Source organism: Microcebus murinus, chromosome 13, assembly GCF_040939455.1.
Source record: "Microcebus murinus isolate Inina chromosome 13, M.murinus_Inina_mat1.0, whole genome shotgun sequence".
NCBI classification, from domain to species: domain Eukaryota; kingdom Metazoa; phylum Chordata; class Mammalia; order Primates; family Cheirogaleidae; genus Microcebus; species Microcebus murinus.
The window spans coordinates 51,022,937-51,048,066 of record NC_134116.1 but is presented as its reverse complement, the minus strand read 5'-3'; the positions used below and the strand labels follow the sequence as shown (position 1 = coordinate 51,048,066).

The following is a 25,130-nucleotide window of genomic DNA, read 5'->3' as shown; positions in this document are numbered from 1 at the left end:
TACACTTTGGAACACTGACTTCCATTCTTTAGAATTGTGCTTCTCCTGGCAGGCAATTCTCAGTCCTCAGCTTTGCACTTGAATAAACTCTCTACAAGATTCTGATCCTTTTGATTATTTTAAGTTGGCAATAATAATAGATTCTATACATTCTTAGTTTTGCTGCTCAAAAGGATGTTTAAGGCTTCGTTTTTCATCTAGGAGATATTTAGTCCACTATTTTATCTATATTTTCATTCTATGAACAAAAATCACATTCTGCAATGATAGTAATAATAACAGAGTTGAAGATAGTTGCCTGTTCTCCTGCCAAAGGCAAGTAATGATTTATGAAGGCTAAGAGAGAACAGGGATTTAATTTACTCTGCTACCTCAGGTGGTGATATGAGAATTTGTACATCTGTGGAAAAAACTCAGCTCTTATTTGCATGGAAGAAACACTAAAGTCATGAAAATACATGGAAGGAAGCTCCCTGTGGGTTTATGGTAGAGTTATCTGAAGATTCTTCTCTTCCTCTATCATTCAGAGGTGTCTGTCTTACAAACAAAAATAAACTAAAACAAAAAGTTCCTGGTCTAGAGAGGTTAACAAAACACTAATGTAAATTCAATAATTCAACTTTCCATGTTTTTTTAAGACTGGGAAAGCCAGGCTGAAATTTCTACAAAGATTTGAGCCATTCTATGTTCTTTACTAAAATATAATACCTGTAAAGAATTATTATATAAAGATTTAGCTGATCCTCACATATTACATTAGCACACAGGGTATAGCATATAAACATAAGCCTCATTATCTAAAACTAAATACACTGCTTATAAATCCTATCAATTTGGGAGATTTCTATTAACCAGTATTTTAAATTAGGCAGTTTGCTATATATTAATTGTCTCCTTAGTTATCTGAGACCAAGTTTTGCCACCATCACACCAGACAGTCAACATCTCATTATTCTGTCTTATTTTACTTCCCATAAATTATCTGAAATTATTTTATGTATTTGGTGACCTGTTTCACTCATTAGAATTTTAAACTTCATTACAGCAGGGACCTTATTTATTCTTATTAATTACTGTAATCCCAGCATATAGAAGAAACCTATTTGTTGATGAATAAAAGAAGCAATAAAAAGTAGCCTTGCTATAAATTTCTTATCTACACCAATAAAAAAATAGTAACAGAATACAATAACATATGTTTTTATAATTATGCAATTTATTGAAGATCATATTTGTTAAGTATCAGGAATGCATAAAATTCAATGTATTCATTTAAAAGTGTAAAAACCTAACACTTTACATAAGAATATTTTCAGTAATTAAGTACTAATTAGACATAATATTTTAGTAATTTATATTTCATAAAGCTTTCAAATGTTATGGAAATCATGATTCGGCAAAAAGCATATTCAGCATATAATGTGGAAAAAAGGTGACTTTGTATTTGTAATATTTTTAAAATGAAAAAAGTATCAACAAATAAGTACATAATAATATAAACTTATTTGTCTAAAGTAGCTACTTTAAGAGATTGAACACTTTGTCCTTCTATGTTAATAATTGTGCTATAGTTAAATGAAAATTAAGAACCATTCAGAATAATCATCATTTATTGGGGTTTTAGAAGAGGTCTTTTGCTTTGGTGAGAAAAATATATGCTGACATGCTATGAAATTTGGAATATTATCCTAGATTCTTTAAAATCCTATGGTCTACAACAGGTGTCCTCAAACTATGGCCCACGGGCCACATGTGGGCCACCTAGCACATTTATCCAGCCCTCCGCATGTTTTTGCCACCACTGCCTGTCCTGCTTAGCAGCCAACTCGTCCTGGACCCACAGTACGCACTCTTCAACGGTCGGAGGGACAGTGAACTGGCCCCCTGTTTAAAAAGTTTGAGGACTCCTGGTCTACAAGAATAAAAAAAACCAAAGTTCATTTCCAAAATTTTCAGATATTTCTAAAAGACAGATGACATCTCAAAAGTAGCTTCTTATATAGTAGCTTTCTGTTTCAGCAACTTTTGTCAAATGACTTTGATTATATCTATAGAACATAGTCATATATAACATACTATATTTAGTTTATAGATATATTGAAGTATCTATTTATTTTAGTATCATTTACATAAATCAATGCTACCCAGATTATGCTCTGTAGACATTCTCCTGAAAAATGTGAAAATACATGGTACATATGCACCTCAGCATATTAAAGGATTTGGGAAGTCCTGTTGGGTGAGGATCTTATATTTATTTGAGAACCAGTTATGATAATTTGCAAATCATGTTTGGGGAGCGATAGAGCAGAAAAAGTTTTGTAAAATAATCTAATAGGTCAAAAGAGATGAGCTCTATGATTAACAAAAGATACAATTGAAACCTTCTTTAAATTTATTTTTAAAATTTAAAATATTCAAATGTAAAATTACCTATCTTAAAGCAACATAAATCAATTATTAACCATCAATGATGGCTAAATGTCAGCATAGCTGTGGTAAAATTCAGAAATAGACCCTAGTATATTAAAATGTATATATCAAATATATGAATAATAAAGAAAGAATCACAAATAAAAATGGAACAGAGTCATATTACAAATAATTAAAACTGAAAAAATTGAAGTTGACATGAAATTGTTGGAAAGATGACTTTCTAAACTTAAAGGTGACAGGAAGATAATCACAAAGGCAAACATTAAAATAAAACATTACAGAACAAAAATGAAACACTTTTATGTGTGTCCAGATAAAAAATAAAAAGCCAAGTTGGGAGAAGATGTTTAAAATGTAAATATTAATATAATGAGCCAACTTATGTAAATCCATAAGAAAAACGCTAAGACAACACAATTTACAACAGAGAAAATACAAATAAATAAACCATAAACACTTTAAAATGTCTGACTTCAGTTGTACTCAAAGAAATGCAACTTAAGATATGAAATATAACTTTTTAATCTATTATATTAAAATAGATTAAATCTTAAAATCTTAAAAAATAAGAAAAAATAGCAAAAATCTTAAAAAATAAGAATAACCAAGGCACAATTACAACCCAGTGTTGAATACTGGGAAATTTATAATAATACTTCCGAGAATCAATTTGGCAACAAACATTAAAAGTCTTAAAAATATCCAGCCAGGCACAGTGGCTCACACCTGTAATCCTAGCTCTCTGGAAGGCTGAGGTGGGAGGATTGCTCAAGGTCACGAGTTTGAAACCAGTCTGAGCAAAAGCAAGACCCCATCTCTACTATAAATAAAAAGAAATTAATTGGCCAACTAATATATATAGCAAAAATTAGTCGGGCATGGTGGCACATGCCTGTAGTCCCAGCTACTTAGGAGGCTGAGGCAGTAGGATCGCTTTAACCCAGAACTTTGAGGCTGCTATGAGTAGGCTGACACCATGGCACTAACTCTAGTCTGGGCAACAAAGTGAGACTCTGTCTCAAAAAAAAAAAAAAAAAAAAAGTCTTAAAAATTTCCTTTTCTATATATACCCTAATAAAATAAATACAAGCATTTTCTAATTATTTATGGTTAAAAACATTTATCACATTGAAAAATCAGAAATAACTACTGCTCTATGACTTCTTTACTCACTAATAAAGGTTAGACATGGCATATTCCAGTGTATTCAATGAAATAGATATTAAGAATCACAAGTTATGAATAACATGAAAACACTGAAAAGTTCAGCAAGATGAAGCACACTAAACTGGATATTTGCTAGGAGCATAGCTATTATTAAAAGATAGAAAATGTTAAAACTGAAAGAACAATGTGCCAAAATGTTAACAGTGATTCGTTAGATAGGGAGATTATGGGTAGTGGTATTTTGATCTGCTTTTTAGGTGTTTTCTATAATGTAAAAGTATTATTTTTAAATTTAAAAAATAAGGCCAGGCACAGTGGCTCACGCCTGTAATCCTAGCACTCTGGGAGGCCAAGGTGGGAGGATCACTCAAAGCCAGGAGTTCGAGACCAGCCTGAGCAAGAGCGAGACCCCATCTCTACTAAAACAGAAAGAAATTATCTGAACAACTAAAAATATATATGTAAAAAATTAGCTGGGCATGGTGGTACATGCCTGTAGTCCCAGCTACTCAGGAGGCTGAGGCAGAAGGATTGCTTAAGCCCAGGAGTTTGAGGTTGCTGTGAGCTAGGCTGACACCACGGCATTCTAGCCTGGGCAACAGAGACAGATTCTTTGTCTCAAAAAAGAAAAGAAAAGAATACTTCAGCTATCCTTTTCTGTGTTTTGGAGACAGTCTCTCTTGTCACCCCAGTTAGAGTGCAGTGGCATCACCATAGCTCACTGCAACCTCAAACTCCTAGGCTCAAGTGATTCTCCTGCCTCAGCCTCCTCAGTAGCTGGGAGTACAGGCACGCGACACCATGTCTGGCTAATTTTTCTGAATTTTTTTGGGGGGGTTTCATTCTTGCTTAGGCTACTCTCCAACTCTGGAGCTCAAGTGATCCTCCTGCCTCAGCCTCTCAGAGTGTTGGGATTATAGGCATGAGCCACTGCACCTAGCCTATTCTTAAAAATGGAACTTTTCTTCAAGAGAAATATAAATTTAAACATTATTGATATTACATTGGAAGTTTTATTAAAATTTTTATGTGGAAAGATTTCAATTTTTCAAATTGAGCTAACAAAATTCCTGGGAAGCTTATGTGATTAGACCCCTGAACAAAAACCATAAACATACAGCCAATAAAAGAGCTAATATTCAAATACCAGAATGGTCTGTAAATTAGGCAATAATATATTAACTTTAAATTATTTCCAGAAGCATATTTTAAAATCAATGCTACACCTTTCTGATCTACATTTTTGTTAAAACTTTAAGATATTTCTGAGAATATTCCCTAAATTTCAAACATAAACAAGAAATTGTGCTTAGATGATTTTTTTTTCCCTACAAGAAACAAGTGCAATATATTAAGGTACTCAGTTTGCTTTATTAAACATAAAATATGCCTGTAAAGGTGAAAGAAAAGAAGGCAAAGCAGGCTTCTCTGTCTATCCCTGGGGAAACCTTAGGTGAATTTGCAGCCCTGAATTATAAACTATGGTGATTTAGCAGTGAAGCTGATGGATTTTAATTAAAGCCTTCTGCAATCCTTAGTGGTTTAGAGGTGGAAGAGCCAGAATTTTCAGGGAGTGGAAATATAACTCCAATTTACTTAATCCTTTTGCTTCTAAGTTAGTGGTATCTTTTAGCTTTTGAAAATATATATACATACATTTCTGTAAAATTTCAGTATGAGTCTCTAAAAGATACTCTGAAACATACTGACGTATTGACGACAATATTGTCATGTCTAAAGGAAAATAAAGTGTCCAAATTTTTCAAACACAGTTGTTTCTACTATAATTGTTGGGATTGGAATATACATAAATTACATATATTACAATTGGTTGATCTGTCTCTTAAGTCTCTTTTAATCAATGTTTCCCTTCCTCTATCACTTTTTTCCCTCTTTGGATTATTTTGTTGAAGGAACCAGGTTATATGTCCTATAGAATTTCCCAGGTCAGTTTCTTATAGTTGTTAATTTTATTAATTGACATACATTATTACATATTGGTTATCAAAGTAGTAGTCAAAGCAATGCAAACACACTGGAGCCAAAAGATTATACCGGAGGTCCAAATCACCTGTTACCAACATCAGAATGAAGACATAACTTGTAAGTAAACGAAAGGGAGGAAAAGCCCATGAAACTATTGTTCTATGGTTTAATCACAGAAACAAGTGATCATATTTTCCTTTTTCACCAAGTATATTACAATGCTAATAAAGTAGCCAGTATAAATCTTAAGTATACATAGAATAAATAGCAAATTTGATAGTACTCACCAGTCTTCATTTCTAATAAGCGCTTTTTCTTTTGCTGGCGTTCAAGTCTTTCTTTCTCTGCTAATTCTTTAGCTATTCTGGCACGTTTTTCTTTTTCCTCTGCTTCTCTTTTTTTGATGTTCTCCTTTATTGCTTGCTATTATGAAAAAATGTTTAAAAATGATCAATTTTATTCACAGTAATTCCACAAGAAAATGAAAAATTATCAACCTCAAATCATACTCCAGGTAGAACTATGATTGAATATCTTTTAGATAATGGTTAGGTCTTATGTTAGTAAAACAATCTTTTAAAAAGATATGTACATAAATTCTTGTTAAATATAATATTATGTACCTATAGATACAACTGCTATGTTTAAAATACCTGCATCTTAGTGGAATTAACTAAAAGGGAGAAGAGAAACAAACAAAAATAAAAACTATTTAATTCATAAATCGAAACTACTTTCCCATATACATTTCCAAAAGAGTGTCTAGCATCTGTATTACTCTTCCTTAGCTCCTATGCTAAGTAAATTATCAAGTACAAGAAAAACAGTTGAAGCAAGGCCAGGAGTGGTAGCTCATGCTTGTAATCCTAGCACTCTGGGAGGCCAAGGTGGGAGGATCACTCAAGGTCAGGAGTTTAAGACCAGACTGACCAAGTGTGAGACTCCATCTCTACTAAAATTAGAAAGAAATTAGCTGGACAGCTAAAAATATATAGCTGGACAGCTAAAAATATATAGCTGGACAGCTAAAAATAATTAGCCAAGCATGGTGGCACATGCCTGTAGTCCCATCTACTTCAGAGGCTGAGGCAGGATTGCTTGAGCCCAGGAGTTTGAGGTTGCTGTGAGCTAGGCTGATGCTATGGCACCCTAGTCCAGGCAACAGAGCAAGACTCTGTCTCAAAAAAAAAAAAAAAATAAAAAATAAACTGCTTAAGAAATGATAGAAAAGAGCTGAAATCTTGTAGTGGCTACTTTATATTATAATTATCTATTAATTTTTCTCATACAGAGAGAAAAAACATAAGGATAACTAAAGAAATATTTGGCATTTCAAAGCCAAATAATAGCATGCTAATCATAAGAATGTGTCCAAAGATATGTGATTAGTTATTTAATTTCTTATTTCCTAAGTTTTATATAAATCAAGACATGCCTCGCATATGGCATTAATGGGAATTAGCCAATAAAAATGAACTTTTTGTAAGTGCCAAAAAACAGCATGGCATCATGCTATATAATGTCTTAATGGAGATTGTATTTTAAGTGCCAATGAAACCAAACAGATTATCACATTGCTAGCTGATCACCAATGGTATTAAATAGAAAAGTGTACAATAAACTATAACTATCATATTATTTTGGGGGAGGCTTTTATTTCTTATTTACTGTAGTAGTCATTTTTCTCAAACCCTAGAGATAGTACAAGTTCTTCATTTGAAATCAAATAGTAAAGTTTAATATTTTTGACAAGAATAATGAAAGGAAAAACACAAGGAAAAAAGGTGGAAGAAAAACCATAGAGTAGAGGCAATATTAACTCATGTATATATATGTTCATTTAATAAATACTAAGAAACTACTAAATGGTACTGCTGTAAGGATGAGGGAGGAGGAGAGAGAAGAGAGCTGTGAGAGCGAGCACCAGTGCACTAGCAGGCACTCTAAAACAAATTTACATTCTATGTGGTAGGGTGGGGTAGGAGGCAGAGACAGAAAATAAACAACAAAAATAAAAGAGTGATGTGATAGAATGCCTGTGGTGTTACATTAGGTGGTTAGATAAGGTCTTGCTCTCTCACTTAATTCAAGCTGAATCTTGAATGCCAAGGAGCTAGCTAAGTGATGATTTGAAGGAAGAACATACCAGGCGGAGGGAAGTACTAATGCAAAGGTTGTTAGTGGGTTTGGAAGATGGAAAGAAAGCCAGCATAGAGGTATAAGATGAGGTCAAGGAAGTATGCTGATAATTTAGGGTAATTAAGGCCAAGATAGGGAGGTTGGATTTTTTTTTAAAGGTACTGAAAAACAACTGGAGATTTTCAAGCAGAAAAATACAAGACTAAGCACTGTGAGATACAAGCACTAATCAAGCACCTTTGTTCCAAACTATCTTTTCAAAGGTATTTGTATAACAAACAATATTGGTAGAGGTAGTATCGACATCCTAAGCAAATGGATTTGTTTTTATACAAAATGATAAACTGGGGCAAAGGGTGGACAGTCTTACCACCTATTATAATAGATTGGGTTCCCTAAGTCCAGGATTCCTCTCAGTAACACAAACCACTATGTATATAGGTGTTACCTGTCCCTCTTCAAACTGCCCTGTGGGAATGTGGGTTTAGGAATCTATACAATTATTTAATCTGGCTACCGTCATTGCTGTAGCTATGCTCTAGCTGCATATGCTGTAGCACTAGCTATTCTTTGTCTCTGACCACACAATCTTGCCTTCTGTCAACATTCATGAAACTATGGCTGGTTAACTTGTTAGCTTGCTGGTAGACAAACTCTCAAACTCTTGACAGTTCTTGACATATACTAACACTAACTATTATTGCTATGAAATATCTGTTGCAATACTATGTGCTTTAACATGCAAACCCTCAAAATCTCAAATTAGATTCTTCATTCTCCATTCTGACACAGAATGGTTAAGTACTTGTTCACTGTAATGAAAGTAGGGGCAATAAAATGCAAATATTGACATGTAGCTACAGTAAGTGTTTTTCCATTATGTTGTTTCATATTATGGTCACATATATTCAAAGTCAACTATGAGACACCGGTTGCTATAAAAATCAATGGAAGTTAAAAAGGTAGGAGAAAGCATCATAAAAGTGGAAAATAAGCATTGAGTGCAGTCAAGTATGTATATGTGTATGTGTGTGTGCACCCATATTTGCATCTATAAGGGACATGGGGTAGGAAGAGTGGTTTGTGATGGAGAAAATATGCAAATTTCAGGAAGCAAAATTGTATCTCTTGCTTGAGGGAAATGAATTCAGAGGAATCTGCAATAGATAAGTAAATATCAGGTAGTTTATTTATGAATCTAATTAAGGTATAACATGTTCTGATATGAATTTTCTACTCTAACGACTGGATACATTTCAATGTGAGTATTTAATAGACCATCTATTATCAGATATAATTGCCACACCCTTCTAGTATTCCACTGGGCAATAAAAATGACTTTCTAAGACTTATAACAATAATGTTTATATTTAGAAGTAAGGTCTGAAGGAGTTCTTAAAGCTATTTTGTTTTATGGAAAATGCACTATTGATTTTCATTTAAAAGCCTACCTCATTTAAAACATATCTTATTCTGACATTATAACTATTATAAGAAGAATTTCAGCTGTAAAAATATCAAAAGACTGCATAGAAATAGGTATTTAGTCTAAAACTAATATCCCAGCTCAAAAAGTAATTTGGGATTTTCATTTATTACAAACGTAAGAAGTAGGCTGAAACAGAAAAGCTGAATAGTGAGAGGACAACATTATTCTAGATGGGATTGCCTCTTAGTTATTTCAATACTAAATTCAAGCAAGGAAGTTAAGGATAAGCCAGACATAAATAGAGTTGGCTATAAGACATTGAATTTCTTTTTAAAATCATCTTATTCTTGACCTGGTTTTTTATTTAGACAATTGGCAAATAAATTGTACTACCACCAGCTACTTTCAGCTATGTTTTGCCAAAAGAAATTGTTTGAGTGTTCTTAAAACTTGGCACCCTCCCACCCCCAGGTGGAGACTGGTAACTGGGGCAAAGGGTGGACAGTCTTACCACCTATTATAATAGATTGGGTTCCCTAAGTCCAGGATTCCTCTCAGTAACACAAACCACTATGTATATAGGTGTTACCTGTGACTTTCCACCTCTATGAGTTTGACTTTTTTCAATTTCACGCATACGTAAGATCATACAGTATTTGTCTTTCTATGAATAGCTTATTTCACTTAACATAATGTCTCCTAGGTTCATCCAGTTGTCACAAATGACATTTTTTAAGGCTGAATAGTATTCCATTGTATATATTTACTACATGTTTAAAATCTATTTATCCCTTGATGTAATCAATGGTTTTGAATCTTACGAGATGGGAATTCAATTCACTTTTTTCTCATCCTTCTCCCATTAGTCTGCAAAGTTACCTCTTTGGGATTTCCAGTGGCCATATATGTGTTGATCTCTTTGGGGCTGTTTTGGTCCATTTGATCAATGTATCCACATTTGCAGAAATAAAACTGTCTTATTTATCATGGCTTATGTCTCATTTCTTTTTTAGAAATGTCTTTGATATTCTTGGGCCTTGGTTCTTCCATTTATATTTTAGAATAGACTTAAGGTTCTTTGAAAGGGACTATTAGAATTTTAAATTGAAGCCCAGGAGTGGAGGCTCACGCCTGTAATCCTAGCACTATGGGAGGCCCAGACGGGAGGATTGCTTAAGCCCAGGAATTTGAGGTTGCTGTGAAGTAGGCTGACGCCATGGCACTCTAGCCAGGGCAACAAAGTGAGACTCTGTCTCAAAAAAAAAAAAAAAAAAAAAAAAATAGAATTTTAAATTGATATCTTTACAATTTTGTGTCTCTTTATGAACATGATGTGGCTCTTCATTAACTTGGGTCTTTTAAAAAGTATTTTTTAAAAAATCTCATTTTTTCCATTCAAGTGTTAGACAACTTTTGGTAGATATACTCTTTACCTTATTTTTCTGTACCTATTACAAATGGTATCCTTCCTTTAAAATTATGATTTCTAATGGTTCATAACTAATGTATAAAAATATAATTTTTATATATGACATCAGTTTTTCCTATTTGATAGTTTTCCTATACATTTATTGATAGAGAGCCATAACGACAGCTTAATTTCTTCCATTTCAATTGTTATACTTTTCATTTCTTGCTTGTACTGACTAGGAGTTAAATCCCCATTATTAGGTTAAGAGGATTCCCTCTGTCCCTAGTTTCCTATTTAGGGGTAGAGGTTTCAATTAGTTTGTAGTTCCTTGTTTGAAATCTGATCAGGATTTTCTGAATATCTTGAGAAAAATCTCATGATTTTTTTCCTTTAAAGTCAATCATATTTATGGATATTTTAATATTAAATCACTCTCTAATTTCTGAGATAAATTCAACTTGTACAGGAAGAACTTATCTTTTTGAACATTTAGTCATTTTTTTTTTACTCTATTCATTTGGGGTAATCATTTCATTGAAATTTGGTAAAATTCATCTGTAAAACCTTCTTGACCAGGTACTTAATTTGTTAGAAGATTAAAAAGAAGTCTATAAATTAAATTAAAAATTACTTACAAAATTTTTTAAGCTATTTCTTTTAATTTTTTTTCCAGTTATGTATCCGTTTCATCTAACTTTTCCAATTGTGATCTACAAATTTTTATAGACTTTTACTTTTTTCTATATCTTTAGTTATATATCATTTTTAATCCTCAATATTATTTCTCTTCTCCTTTTTTGATATATATTTTCACAAATTTAACTAATTATCTTTTCAAAATAACCACATTTTGGCCTCTTAAGTTCTCCCTGTGTCACTTTTGTCTTCATTTAATCCTTCATTTCACTCCTCTATTTTCTCTAGGATCATACAATTCCTTTTATAATTTCTGAAGTCAGGTGCTTACCACATTAATTTTGTCTGATTGCATTTCTTGCTTAGTTTTTTAAATTGATACATAATAGATGTATCTATTTTGGGGGTACGTCTGATAATTTGATATATTTATATAATATGTAAAGATTAAAATAGCGTAATTAGGATATCCATTATCTTAAATATTTATCTTTTCTTTATGCTAAGCACATTCAAGTTATTCTCTTACCGTATAAATTTCTTTATCTCAATTTTATTGCATCCTGCAAATTCTAATGTGGGGTATTTTCAATATTGTTTGAGTCTACTTTTTTTCCTATGATTTTATCCTTGATGCATGACTTTTTAAATGTTTTTTAGAATTTTCAAAATACAGGTTTTAAAATTTTATCCTTTTATTTATAATTTCATGTTATTGTGGTCAATGAATAAAGCTGATACTTAAAAATTTATCGAGAATTCTTTCATGGTCTCTAGTATGTAATCAGTTCTGTAAAAATAACATGCACTAGAAAAATGTGTATTCTTTAATTACTGAGCTTGGATTCTACATATGCTAATAAAAACAACTCTGTTGAATTGTTTAATGGTCCCATGTCTTCAATAATATTCTTAAGCTTGACTTACCATTAAATTAGAGAACTTTGTTAAGTCTTCTAACATAATGCTTAATCTGTCAACTTATCCCTATAGTTTGTCAAATTTTACATTGTCATTTTGGGGCTATGTTATTATGCACATTCAATTTGTGAACTGTATCATTCAGGGGAATTAAGCTTTTTATCATCATGAAGCAATTAATGTCTTAAGTCTATCTTGTATATTATTTAACATAGTTTCCTTCTTTCTTATGATTAATATTTATTTGTCTTGTATTTCATTAACTATCCTGTTACTTCAAAACTTTCATCCTTGGGTTATAGGCACGTCTCTTACAAAGTGTATAACACTAGATTTTGTTTTATATCCAATTCTTACAATCTTTTCAAAAACTTATCTAGATTTATAAAATATTTGTTTCCATTGCCTTGCATTTATTCAGCATTACCTATGCTTCTATTTTTATTTTTCTGGATTATTTTGTGTGTGTGTGTGTGTGTGTGTGTGTGTGTGTGTGTGTGTGTGTGTGTATCTTTCTTGGTCCATTTCTCCCCATACAGTTTGAAATTCATACCTAATACTTTTATCCTTTTACTGTTATCCTTGTAATTTTATTACACAAATTAACAACTTACCAAGGCCTAAAGTAAACTGATATCTTTATTTTTTACTCTGAACAATACAGAGAACATAGAACACCTGAATTCAGAGCATCTCTCTCACTCAATTTATATAACATTGTTTTATTGAATACTTTGTTTCTTTACATTTGTTTTCATGGTAGGTATGCCTTCTTGTCTCTTAAATCTTTCTTTTTGAAATGTTTTGCTTTAAATACACTCTTTAAAGCAGGGATAAGCAAACTACAAGTCCTTGAATTAACCACATGTTTTTTGTGAATAAAGTTTTATTGGAACATAGCCACATCCATTCATTTACACATTAGCTATGGTTGCTTATGCATCGGTACACCAGAGTTAAGTGTTTGCAACGGAGATTGCAAACCTAAAATATTTTCTATTTGGCTTTTAAGAAAAAGTTTGTCAATCCCAGTTTTAGAAGATCATTTCACAAAGGCATGTTGCTGAAAAACACTCTTGTTTTCTGTTTATTTACGAAAATTAGATAATTCTGCCCTTGTTCTATAAAGAGCTTTGGCTAGGTATCTCAAATTAGAAGACCAATATTTTGCTCATTACTTGAATATACCTCACTTTCTTCAGACTTCCACTTTTGCTGATGAGAAGTGATCTGTATCTAATTGTTTTTGCTTTGGGGGTCATAATTTTCTTTCCAGCTCATACTTTTTGTCTTTGATATTCTGCAGTTTCCCTATGATTTTTTTTGTTTTAAGTAAGTTTCACTTCATTTATCTGGCCTGGTATAGGTTGTACTTCCTGTTCTGTTCATTCCTGATCTGAAAAATTCTCAGCTATCATTGTCTTTCATTCATTCTTTTTTTGAATCTATTCTGTTGGTCCTTTCATTAAACAGTGATAGGCCTTCTCATCCTGTCCTCCATGTTTCTTAACAAGTATATTACACTTCTAATCACACTGTCTCCCCAGAGAGCATTCCAGACAACTTATTTAGATCTACTGTGCAATCCACCATTTCCTTCCTTAGCTAAGCATAATCTGTTCTTTGATGCATTGAATGTTTAATTTTCAACCATCATACTTCCATTTCCATAATTCTATTTGGTTTTTGTTCAAAGATGCTTGGTCATTTTAGTAGTCCCCTGTTTCTTTCTTTTTCTCTTTTTAAAATCTCATCTTCTATTTCCTTAAACATTTCACATGTTGTTATTTCTTACCTGAAGTCTTAGGGGCCTATATCTATTGTTTATTTTTTTTACTGATCATCACACAATCCCATTTCTCCATACGTTTGGTGATTAAGATTGAGAGTCCTTATTTGATTAAATTTAATTTGTGAGATTCTTGACAACTTAAATAGTAATTGTCTCCTGAAAAAGAACTTTAAATTTGCTTCTGTAAAACAACAGGGATCATTTCTAACCTGGGTAAGTTTAATTTCCTTTTGTCCCAGGCATGTTGTATGAGTCTTTGCATCCCAGGGCAAGCCTGGGTTGAACCTTTGCTTATCTATGCTCAACTTTCAGTTTTCAACTTTGTTCTTCTCTCTTCAACCACTTTTGCCTTAGAGATTTCCCTAGCTTCCTCACAAGACAACCATGTTTTAAAATAGTTTGTTGTATTATGGTTGGAAAGATCTTTAAGAGTCCCTAGTAAAACATACTGTGATAAGCAAAGTCCTCAAAAGTATGTTCTTCTATAAGGCTGAACAACATAGAGATCTTATTTCTTAAAAACATCTATATAATGTGGCAGTTCTTGTACACTACATTTTTGAGGTCTCCTGTGTTCTAGGATCCAGAGGCAAACAAAATTGGGCAGTCATATAAAGTCAGTCCTGAGCACTCAAAAAAGTTTGTTAAAGATCAAGAATGTCTTAAAGAATATATTAAATATGACATTTTACCACTTTTAGAAATTTTTAAAACTCTGTCTGAACTTATTTGGTACCTATGAGAAAGACAGTATAATGATAAGGGAGTGGAAATCTGAAATCATATCATTTTGGTTTAAATAATCATCTAGCACTATGTAGCTGTGTGACTATATGTCCATTCCTCTACTATAAAGTGGGATGATACCTACTATACAGGAATATTTTAAGAATTAAATGAGTTTTAATACATGTAAATGGCTCACATCATAGCTTGACATATATGTTAGCCCTATACAAATTTTAACAATTATTTTATTATATCTTTATTTTCATTTTTATTATAATATTGTTAATCAAGTGCCACAAACACATTTAACCAGCAATTCAAGGAAGAGCTACTTTCTAGCTTACATCAGTTACATATGTTTCCATCAACCATATGGAGGAGTACCACTTTTCATAGTTCCTATGAGAATATGAATGCTTTCTATTCAGAGATGTTGGAATATGATGGTACACTGAGTTGATTAAGAGTAAAATGGTTACATCCAATACAGGCTGCATTACTTGGCAGGGAAGCTATAGTGGTGAATTAAATATGGAAGGCAAGATGTAGTTCTCAACCTCAAGTCTACCTATTATGCCTCTAAAGAATTAATTTACATATATATGCACATTGTTTTTAATACTTCCAAATCTAATATGTGTTATGAGATTTTATTCTGGAAAAAGAGAGTTAGTTTACCTTTCAGTGTTTGCCTCACCAAAGTACTGCTTTCACTTTAAATTAGACATGCCTAATAAATTAATATAAAACTGCCCCATGATACAATTACAATTTGTTGTATATTTTTCCTCAAAATATCAATGTGCATTTTCCCTTCTTCCCATAAAAGCTTTATAAATACTCTATATTCCAAATATGCCTTTACTTGACAGATAGATCAGTCTTATTTTATGTTATAAAATAAAATTGTAATAAAACATGAAATATAAAAATGATAGTATTAAATAGAAGTAGACCGCTATAGATCGGACTTTTTGATCATACTTCATCTCTATTTCTGAGTCTTAGCCCATTTAAATAGCGTCATCTACCCAACTCAACATTTTTCACGTATTATAATATCCTGTATATATTTTTTTGCCTTTGAAAACTAGTAGAGATTTTATTATTTGAAAAAAATATTTAAAGGTACATAAATGTCTTCTTGTTCAGAGTTATGTTTCTTTCAACATTAATGGATACTCACACTATATAAACCAGAGATCTATCCCTTTAGCTCAGTTTTCACTAAACTCAAAAATCTTTTCTTTCTCCTAAGGATTCAATTTTTTTCCCCAAGTCCCTAAAATGAGATTAGACAAATTTAGCTTAAATCGCTAAGCTTTTTAGGGAAGTGACTATTGGATGCTATGAAAACAAGACTATTTTCTCAAAGTAAACAACCACTTACAGATTCAACACATTTACCTTGCTAGATACCTTGCTTGGAGCTTATTTAACCTTGAGAAGAGACATTCCACTACACTTAATGAGTAGTTTCTACAAACTCCTGATGACTTCCTCTTTAGAAATAAATGGAAAATATTTTTTTTTTTTTTTTTTTTTGAGACAGAGTCTCGCTTTCTTGCCTAGGCTAGAGTGAGTGCCGTGGCGTCAGCCTAGCTCACAGCAACCTCAAACTCCTGGGCTTTAAGCAATCCTACTGCCTCAGCCTCCCGAGTTGCTGGGACTACAGGCACGAGCCACCATGCCCGGCTAATTTTTTATATATATATATATTAGATGGCCAATTAATTTCTTTCTATTTTTATAGTAGAGACGGGGTCTCGCTCAGGCTGGTTTTGAACTCCTGACCTTGAGCAATCCGCCCGCCTCGGCCTCCCAGAGTGCTAGGATTACAAGCGTGAGCCACCGTGCCCGGCCTGGAAAATATTTTAATTTGAAAAAAAAAGCCTTAAAATGCATTCTTATATTCTTGTACATATTTCTTTAATGGGGCAGGAAAGAAAATTAATTTTTTAAAAATTCATACACATCATAAAAGTCTTTAAGAATATAAAAATATGTGATCTACTTGTCAGTTTTCTGTCAAAATTATTTTCTTTGGTAACTAAATACAAAAATTATCTCCAAATTTGTACCAAAAAAAATAAACAATGAATTCTAACTACTTCATGGAAAATGTTTATTCTTAGAAACCTCTTTATATTACAAGGTAGATGTTTTAGAAAGAAATCTAGAATGACAGTAAAATTAATCAAATTAATTTTTCTAGTATTAGCAAATCCAATTAAAAATGCTATCAATGAGAATAGGAGTGTATGATATACTATGCTCTAGTATAATTCATCATTTTAACATTCAATATGAGTTGTTATTAGTTGAACTTTTTATGACCGTGAAACTTATGAAAATGGAAAACTATCCTTTGAGGAGCAAACTAGACTGTCCCAAAGGATGTGCAGGTACTGATGATTACACCGTTTCAGCTTCAAGCTGCTCTTTATTGTGAAGTCAGTCTCAGATAAAAGAACGAATTACTTATTAACCCATCGGGGATGTAACATTACTGACCCTTCATAACTTTGCTATGAGTTTGGTGCAATTCCTTCAAACACTTTGCAAAATTATCAAGTAAATGAGATACTTCAGCCTACTTAACATTTCTTTAATAAAGTATAAAATATTCATAATAAACATTTTCTCAAATTATAATTTGATTTTCCATTGTGTGTTCTCCTCTCTTGTGCTCTGAAGTGATATACTATAAAATATTCTTCTTAAATCTCCTAATTATGAGGCTAAACAGAGGCACAGCAAGTACGTACAAGATGGCAATCATGTAGTGCTTAAAGGTAGGCTTGGTGACAAGTTAGCACTTTTTTTTTTTTGAGCGATTGCTAATCATCTCCCCAAGGGAAGGATTGAACTAAAGACCCACAATGCCCAAGTGAACCTAGTTATGTTTAAAATATAACATAAAAAATAGCCTTAAGTTAATAATGCATACTCTCTTTCTTCCTCCTACCCCCGGGATATGTGTGTGTGTGTGTGTGTGTGTGTGTGTGTGTGTGTGTGTGAAAATGTAGAAGTGACCACTACATCTGACATACAAAGAATATACCATCTTATTCATTTTTGTTTCATGGTATCCTAATTTAGTGTTCCCTTTTCAATTACATGAGTTAATATATCTTATTACATATTAGTTACTTAATTGATTTCCTTTCAGTATCAATCTTTTATTGTTTTATTATATTAGAATAATCTGCCTTTAACTTTTGTTATATTATTTCAGTGAACAAAAAAAATACTTAAAATGTAAAAGGGAAATAAAAATTACCAATTATTTAATCATGCAGAACCTGTCAGTCAAATGCATTTATGATTCCATTGAGCAGTGAATACACAGTAAGAATAAATCTTACCAGTAAAGAAAAAAATAAAGTCAATTAGTCTAGGTTTGTTTTTACTGTGAAAAGGCTAAAGAGTAAAGATTTCCTAATCTATCAGAATTATATTATTTTCAAAGTTGCAAACTCAAAATATTCAGCACCTGAAATTGATCTACTTCTTTAAATAAACAGATACTAAAGGATAATAAGCAAAAAGGTCCTATAGTTAGAATATTTTATTCTCAGGTTTGGAGCTTTGTAGCTCCAAGTACAACCTCAGAATAACAAAGGTGCTAATGAAGACATAAGTCTTATATGAAAAGACTTCAAATACAATTTTCCAAGTTTTAAGCCCACCAAAATAAGCAAGGACAGAAGATGCTTCCTATTATAATTACACAAGCTGGCTCAACACTCCGCCATAGGATTTGTACATAATTTTCTTTTTGCTAACAACATATGAGTCAATCTACAAGATTTTAGGAGCAAACAGGAAATGCTTAGTGCTTTGACATTCGCGTTGGTCTATACAGTAGTCAGCATAAAGGCATTTAGAGCTGACAAGCATCAGATTTGTGTAATTTAAATGATTTGGCAAAATGAGTTTTGTTCTGGCTGCCCTCCTTATCGAAAATATTTTATCCTAAAAATACCTTCTCATTGGATGATTTCATTTTTGTTTGGCACTTCACTACTTAGTCTGAAAATTCAGTAGGATAATAAATTATATTTGATCAACAGATGCAGCAAGATCAAATGAGTTATAATTATATTTTTTCACTACATAGATTTCAATTGTATAAACCAAAAATCAACTTAAAATATGTAAATACCATGAATGACAAATCTTTAACTGGATGAAACATAACTTTAACAAAATTGTAGAAATAATCTAAAGACAGAACTATACATGAGAAATAGGTAACTATTCAGTTCACAATATTCCATATGGAGGCATAAAATAAAAATGATAAAATACTAAAAATATCTACCCCACTATCATAAGATGAGAAATGTAAAATTATTATACTTCTATTATTTGTACATAGCTAACTTGTTTTGAGGGCATGTGTACATTACATCATTTGACCTTCAAAATGTAACATCCCTAAGAAACATGTGCTTCCATTATCAGGAAATTGAGGCTCAGTAAGTTTAAGTAACTTGCCTACAATCATATTACTAATAATATGCAGAGGTGGGACTCAAACCCTGGGTGCTCTAATGTCAGGACCTGCATCTCAACCACTACTGTCTTCTACTAGTGAGGCAAGCAGCAAAATATCACTATTACAAACAACCAACCAAAATGGGTGAAGCCTATCACAGGCAGAATTCATTAATCACTTAAAATTTAAATAAACCAAGACTAACCATTTCTCTCTTTGATTGTCATCACAAATAATTCAAATGGGAGTTATATGTGGAAAATAAAGTTTAGGGAAGAACAGATTGGCTTTTATAGACTAGAAAATAATAACTACTAAGTTTGGCTCATATGTCTATATCCACATATAAAAAAAGAAAAAAACTGCAATATAATGTTCCCCCACTCTTTCTGTATGCAATGGTAATTTCTTTTAAGGCAAGGATTTTTTGTTGTCTTCTAAATCTTAACCCCAAAATGGAGTTTCCAAATATTCATGGTTTGAGTAACTATTAATAAGAAAGGATGCCTAGTTTTCTAGAAAAAAGAAAAAAGCTACAGAAATAAAAAAGTATTGCATATGAGAATATATGATACTTCAAACTCAGAGGGGTTGCACTTAGCAGTTACGTGTCTAAAACAGAAAAAAAGACACATTTTTAATAAGTAATTTGGTAGAAAAATTCTTTTGAAACAAATTATCTGTAAGGAGACTAATAACAAAGGGTTCTTAAGAGGTGATCACATTAGGAAATATTTCTTTAAGAAGAGATGTTAAGCAAAACAAGTAAGGTGTCAGATGAAATTTGCTTAAGGAGCTAAGAGTGTTGTACTGTGCTAATAATTTTGGATATAGAAAGAGAATAGCAAAAGATATTCCAATGATAAAAAAGCAGCAGCAGCAGGATAAGAAATGAGAGTATTAAAGAAGAAACCAGCTGGGCGCGGTGGCTCACGCCTGTAATCCTAGCACTTTGGGAGGCTGAGGCAGGCGGATTGCTCAAGATCAGGAGTTCGAAACCAGCCTGAGCAAGAGCAAGACTCCGTCTCTACTATAAATAGAAAGAAATTAATTGGCCAACTAATATATATATATAAAAATTAGCCGGGCATGGTGGCAGATGCCTGTAGTCCCAGCTACTCGGGAGGCTGAGGCAGCAGGATTGCTTGAGCCCAGGAGTTTGAGGTTGCTGTGAGCTAGGCTGACGCCACGGCACTCACTCTAGCCTGGGCAACAAGCGAGACTCTGTCTCAAAAAAAAAAAAAAAAAAAGAAGAAACCATGTTATTTAGGCCATGTGAGCAAAAACCAGTTAAAGTAGACTCCTCTAACATGAATGAGAAGTGGGAACAGGACACGCATTATGCTTCAAGGCCACAGTGACCGATGAGGGATAAGAAAACTAGATTTAAACTTGAAAAGCAAACATGAACATTCTCTAGCAGTTGGATAAAATTAAAGAGGGTAAGAGGTTGCTAGCAGAATCCAACAAAAATTCCTTAATGAGTTCTATTCATCCTGTAGAAGCATGGTACCATCTATTAATAATACATAGATTGGTAATGTCATGTAATGAGTCTAAAACCAGCCACAAAGGGAAAATGACAATTACTGTTATACAATACTGTATATCTAAAGGTGTGAACTTCACTTGGTATAAGCTTGATGCCTGATAGGCCACTGGCCACCAATTTACTCAGTCTATAGTGTACAGTCAGATATTTCTACCTAGTACCTCTAATTTGAACTTTATCTTCACATGAGTCCTATAGGAAATAAAAATCTATTACAGAAAGGTGCTGACTCTCTAGCCTTCACCTTATTCCTCACCTCAGCAACCAGGCTTCACATTAATAATCCTCTAATTTTAAAAGAGAACATGTTATGCTTTGAAATACAACCCGATCTGAAAATATTCTTCTATCATGAAACCGCCAATGCAAATAGAAAATTATTTTACCAGAGAATTTTAAGGAGTATATCCTGTTCTGATTCTCTCCAGTAAGTTATCAGAAACACCCTTAACAATTACAACTGTGTCTTTTCTTGCATGCTTTCTGATCAGCAGTGTACGTGAAGCTGTTAAAAGTACAGGCTTTGGAGTCAGGCAGACTTCCATTCAATCTTAGCCCCTACCAACTTTGAAGCCCTTTGAAAGGCACAGAGCTTCTCTACATCAGTTACCTCACCTGTAAAGACACTGCAAAGATTAACTGAGACATCACCTGGCAATGTAAAGTCCTTAGCACCGGGTCTACTAAGAAGCAAGTACTCTACTCAATCAGGGGCAGCTGTTTTTGGTATTATTTTGTTGAGAATAGTAACAAAAATAAAGCTAAACAAAATTACAGTACAACTTACTCTCTATTTCTTGGGAAGTTGATCAGTTGTTCTAAATAGAACCATTCCCAATGAGCATATTACCTATAGTAGATTGTTTAAAAAAAAAAAAATTAATTCCCAATTGAGAATTCTCAAAGTAGAAGAGAGGTGAGTTAAACTGCTGTCAAATGAACAGCTGTTCCTCAGAGAAGCTACAAGATTTTGAAACTTTTTCCCCTTGGTCTACATGGCTTGAGGCAGCAGTCTGGAGCAGATGTTCCTTCTTTAGCTACTGTAACAAGGCTCTCATAGAGCAAAAAAAAAATGAACCTGAAGAGCTACATCTATACAAATTAGTTGTGAGATCATAGTAACACTGAGAGATTATATGCGATAGTCAGAGGTATAGTAAAAAGCTTTGAATAAAAAGCCTGCCTTTAATTGCTTAAGTTTAAATTCTAAGACAATCTTAAAGTATAAATGATTTTAGATAAAACTATTGTTACAAATAAATATGAACACTTTTTTTATTTTGGGGGAGGGGTTAGGCTTCAAGTTAGTCCTGTTTGAAACAGCTATAGCAGTTATATGTTTAATAGAAGTCGACAAATTTCAGCCATGTATGGTACGGACTCTGGAGCCAGGCAGCCTAGGTAAGCACCTTAGCTCCTTGTCAGGTGCATAATGATGCACAAGTCAGGATCTCTCTATTCCTCAGTTTCCTCATCTGAAAAATGGGAATGCTAACAGCACACATAATATATCTGGTTACTGTTGTAAGGACTATATGAGCAAAATATAGCTCCAGACACATGGTTGATACTATATGGTGTTAGCTATGTCACCCATTGATCACCTGTTACTCAACAAATTCATCTATTATAAACCATGAATTGCACTAGTGACACAAAGATCAATAAGACAGATACAGATGTTACTAGAGGAATAATGTCTGTAGAGATCAGAAGGGTCCATACAATAATTAAGCCAGGCAAGTACAAAGGGTGTGCAGCAAGCACGTGTAACAGTAAGTACAATGGCTCCATCATAGTGGGTGGGTATGGAGTAAGGGCAGTGGTCCTAATTCCCTGTAAGAGAAAAATGGATCTGCACCTTACAGTAAAACTTGTTTATTTGTGACCAGGGGTATATAACCTAAATGCCAGTGGATGAAGCAACAATGGAAACATTTTAACAGTATTTTTAAAAAAGAGAAAATAAATACTTTTGCCTACAGTATTAACACAGCTTTCCAGAACAGACTTTCAACATGTTAAAATTCCACATCTGTAGCTACAGACCTAATATTTCCATACTGACTCAAGTTAGCCTGGTTTCCAAAGTTGAATAACATGTAATTTAAGAGCAACTCAAGAGATCAGAAGACTCTGACAAAACATGACATTGATTTGTCAATAGTTTTTGCCAATATTAAAACTCTGGACCTTTAGTAGATATATATTTTGTCTAAAATCCAAGCAGTATAACCATATTTACCAAAAAAAATAAAAAATAAAAATAATAAAAATAAAGAAAAATAGAATAAAATACTTGTGTAAAAATCTCAACACCTTGACACAACCACTTCCCCTCTATCCTAAAGAAAATTTCTGTTCCAGTTTATTTATTTAGATGAAGAAGTTTTCACATTTAGCTCTAACAACTTTAATTTAGTACAGTGTATGCATGAATGTGTGTGTGACAGCAGCTACTTCTAGGACACATGGGAACTCTGAAATAGATAAAGTATAACTGACACCCTCTTTACCCAGTTTTTTGAATGTGTCTCCCATTCAAACACTTTCTTCCCCTTCCCACGACTTGGTAATGAAATGCCAAGTTATCACAGAATTTCCAAAGCCCTCTAATCCTTTTAGTTTTTAGGAAGATTTGGAATTAGATCTGAATTCAAATCCCAACTCAATCACTCATGAACAACATGGCCTTTGTTTCAAGAGGAAATCCTCCAAATGCCAGTGTTCTTATTAGTAAAATGGAACACAACACATAGAATATGGGAGGCAGCATGACAAAGCATTTCAGAGTGCAGACTCTGGAGGACGATTATGTGGACTCAAATTCTAATGCCACCATTTTATAGCAGTATGACATTGGGCTAGATATGTTTCATCTCTATGCCCTCCAGTTTCTTCATCTGCCAAAGAAGGGTATGAACAGTGAAAAGATGTAGAATTATTGCAAAGTTTGAGATAACATAGGATATGTAAGGCATTTAGAAGAATGCCTGGTTCAGAGAAAATAATATATGTAAAGTATTATTATTTCATATATCCATCTTATACTTTATGCATAATTGTATCAGAGGCCCCCAAGACCACCTATAGGTTTGAGGATTTCCTGGAAAGACTCAATAGTTCAGAAAACCCATTATACTCATTTTTATGGTTTATTTCAGCAAAAGGATACAGATTAAAATCAATTAGGAAAAAAGCGTACAGGGAAGATTCCAGGAAAAACTAGGGATAAGCTTCTAGTTGTCCGCTCCCAGTGGAGTCCCAAGCACAGTGCTTCATTATCCCCAAAACAATATGTACAGAGTATTGCGAACCAGGAAGCTCATCTGAGCCTTGCTGTCAAGGATTTTTACTGGGGGTCAGTCATAGGCATGGACTGCCTCCATGACTAATCTTAGCTATTCAATCTCTGGCTCCCCAAGAGGTCATGCTGACATAGTGTGGCCCTGAGCCCCAAGTGAACAAAAACAGGTGTTCATCATAAATCACATTGTTTACATATCTATCTAGGCTGGACCAACGCCCCAGGTACATAAAAAACACTCTTATCAGGCAGGGTATTTCTAAGGCTTAGAGGCAGATCTCTCAAGAGCTAGTCAAGAGCCAGTCCTTTCTTTGTAATATGAAGAAGAAAGGTTTGAACATCCCAAACCTGCTAAATTAACCCTTCACTGTATAACAATTTATTGAGCAACTACCATGTGCCAGGACCTATGATAAACATTTTAATATATTATCTCATTTAATACTTCAATACGCTTATGAGGAAGGAATCAGCATATTTTCCCCGTAACAAACACAGAAATTGAAGCTAAGGAAACTTAAATATTTATAACTAGTATGGAATCCAAACCTAGCTCTCTCAGACTGCAAAGCCTTTACTATTTCCACTAAGTTGTACCACTTGAGAAAACTTTATGAAATTTAAAATAATATATTGTAAAGTACATGACACAGATACATCATAATATATTTATCAACCAAATTCATTTCTGGTAGTGAAAAAATAATCTAAAGAATCAGTTTGAATTTGTGGAGGAAATATACTAGAACTATGAGCAAATGTGTATTTACTGTAGACTAGTTTTCCTTTAAAATAGTGTGCTTTTATTAAAAGGCTATCTAATCAATCATAATTAAGTAATTAAAACCAAGTCTCATAAACTCAGTAATAAATTTTCCCTAAGATTGAACCAGCTCCTTAAATTCAACCTTCTTTTTCTTTACACCTCAAAACTTTTTAATCTCCACAAACACTTGCTGAAATATAGAAATGACTTACCATCTATTAAGAATAACAATTTTTTGTTGTAGAAATGTATCACTGGTTTCCCTAGGGAGGCAACAATGCCTTTTCACTTTAATATGTGTGTGTGTTCCTCCCCTCATCTAATCAGCTAATACTTTTCAAAAGATCTTTTTAAT

General features: G+C 33.0%; 1 protein-coding gene across 3 annotated transcripts in view; it reads right to left on the bottom strand.

The window, feature by feature from the left end:
- The window catches only part of DIAPH3 (diaphanous related formin 3), a 467,480-nt gene that overhangs the window by 141,525 nt on the left and 300,825 nt on the right, over nucleotides 1–25,130 (bottom strand). For all 3 annotated transcript variants that reach the window (XM_076009404.1, XM_076009403.1, XM_076009405.1), the window contains one exon: nucleotides 5,877–6,012. In XM_076009404.1, the coding sequence (XP_075865519.1) occupies nucleotides 5,877–6,012 (136 nt within the window). The remainder of the gene's footprint in view (nucleotides 1–5,876; nucleotides 6,013–25,130) is intronic.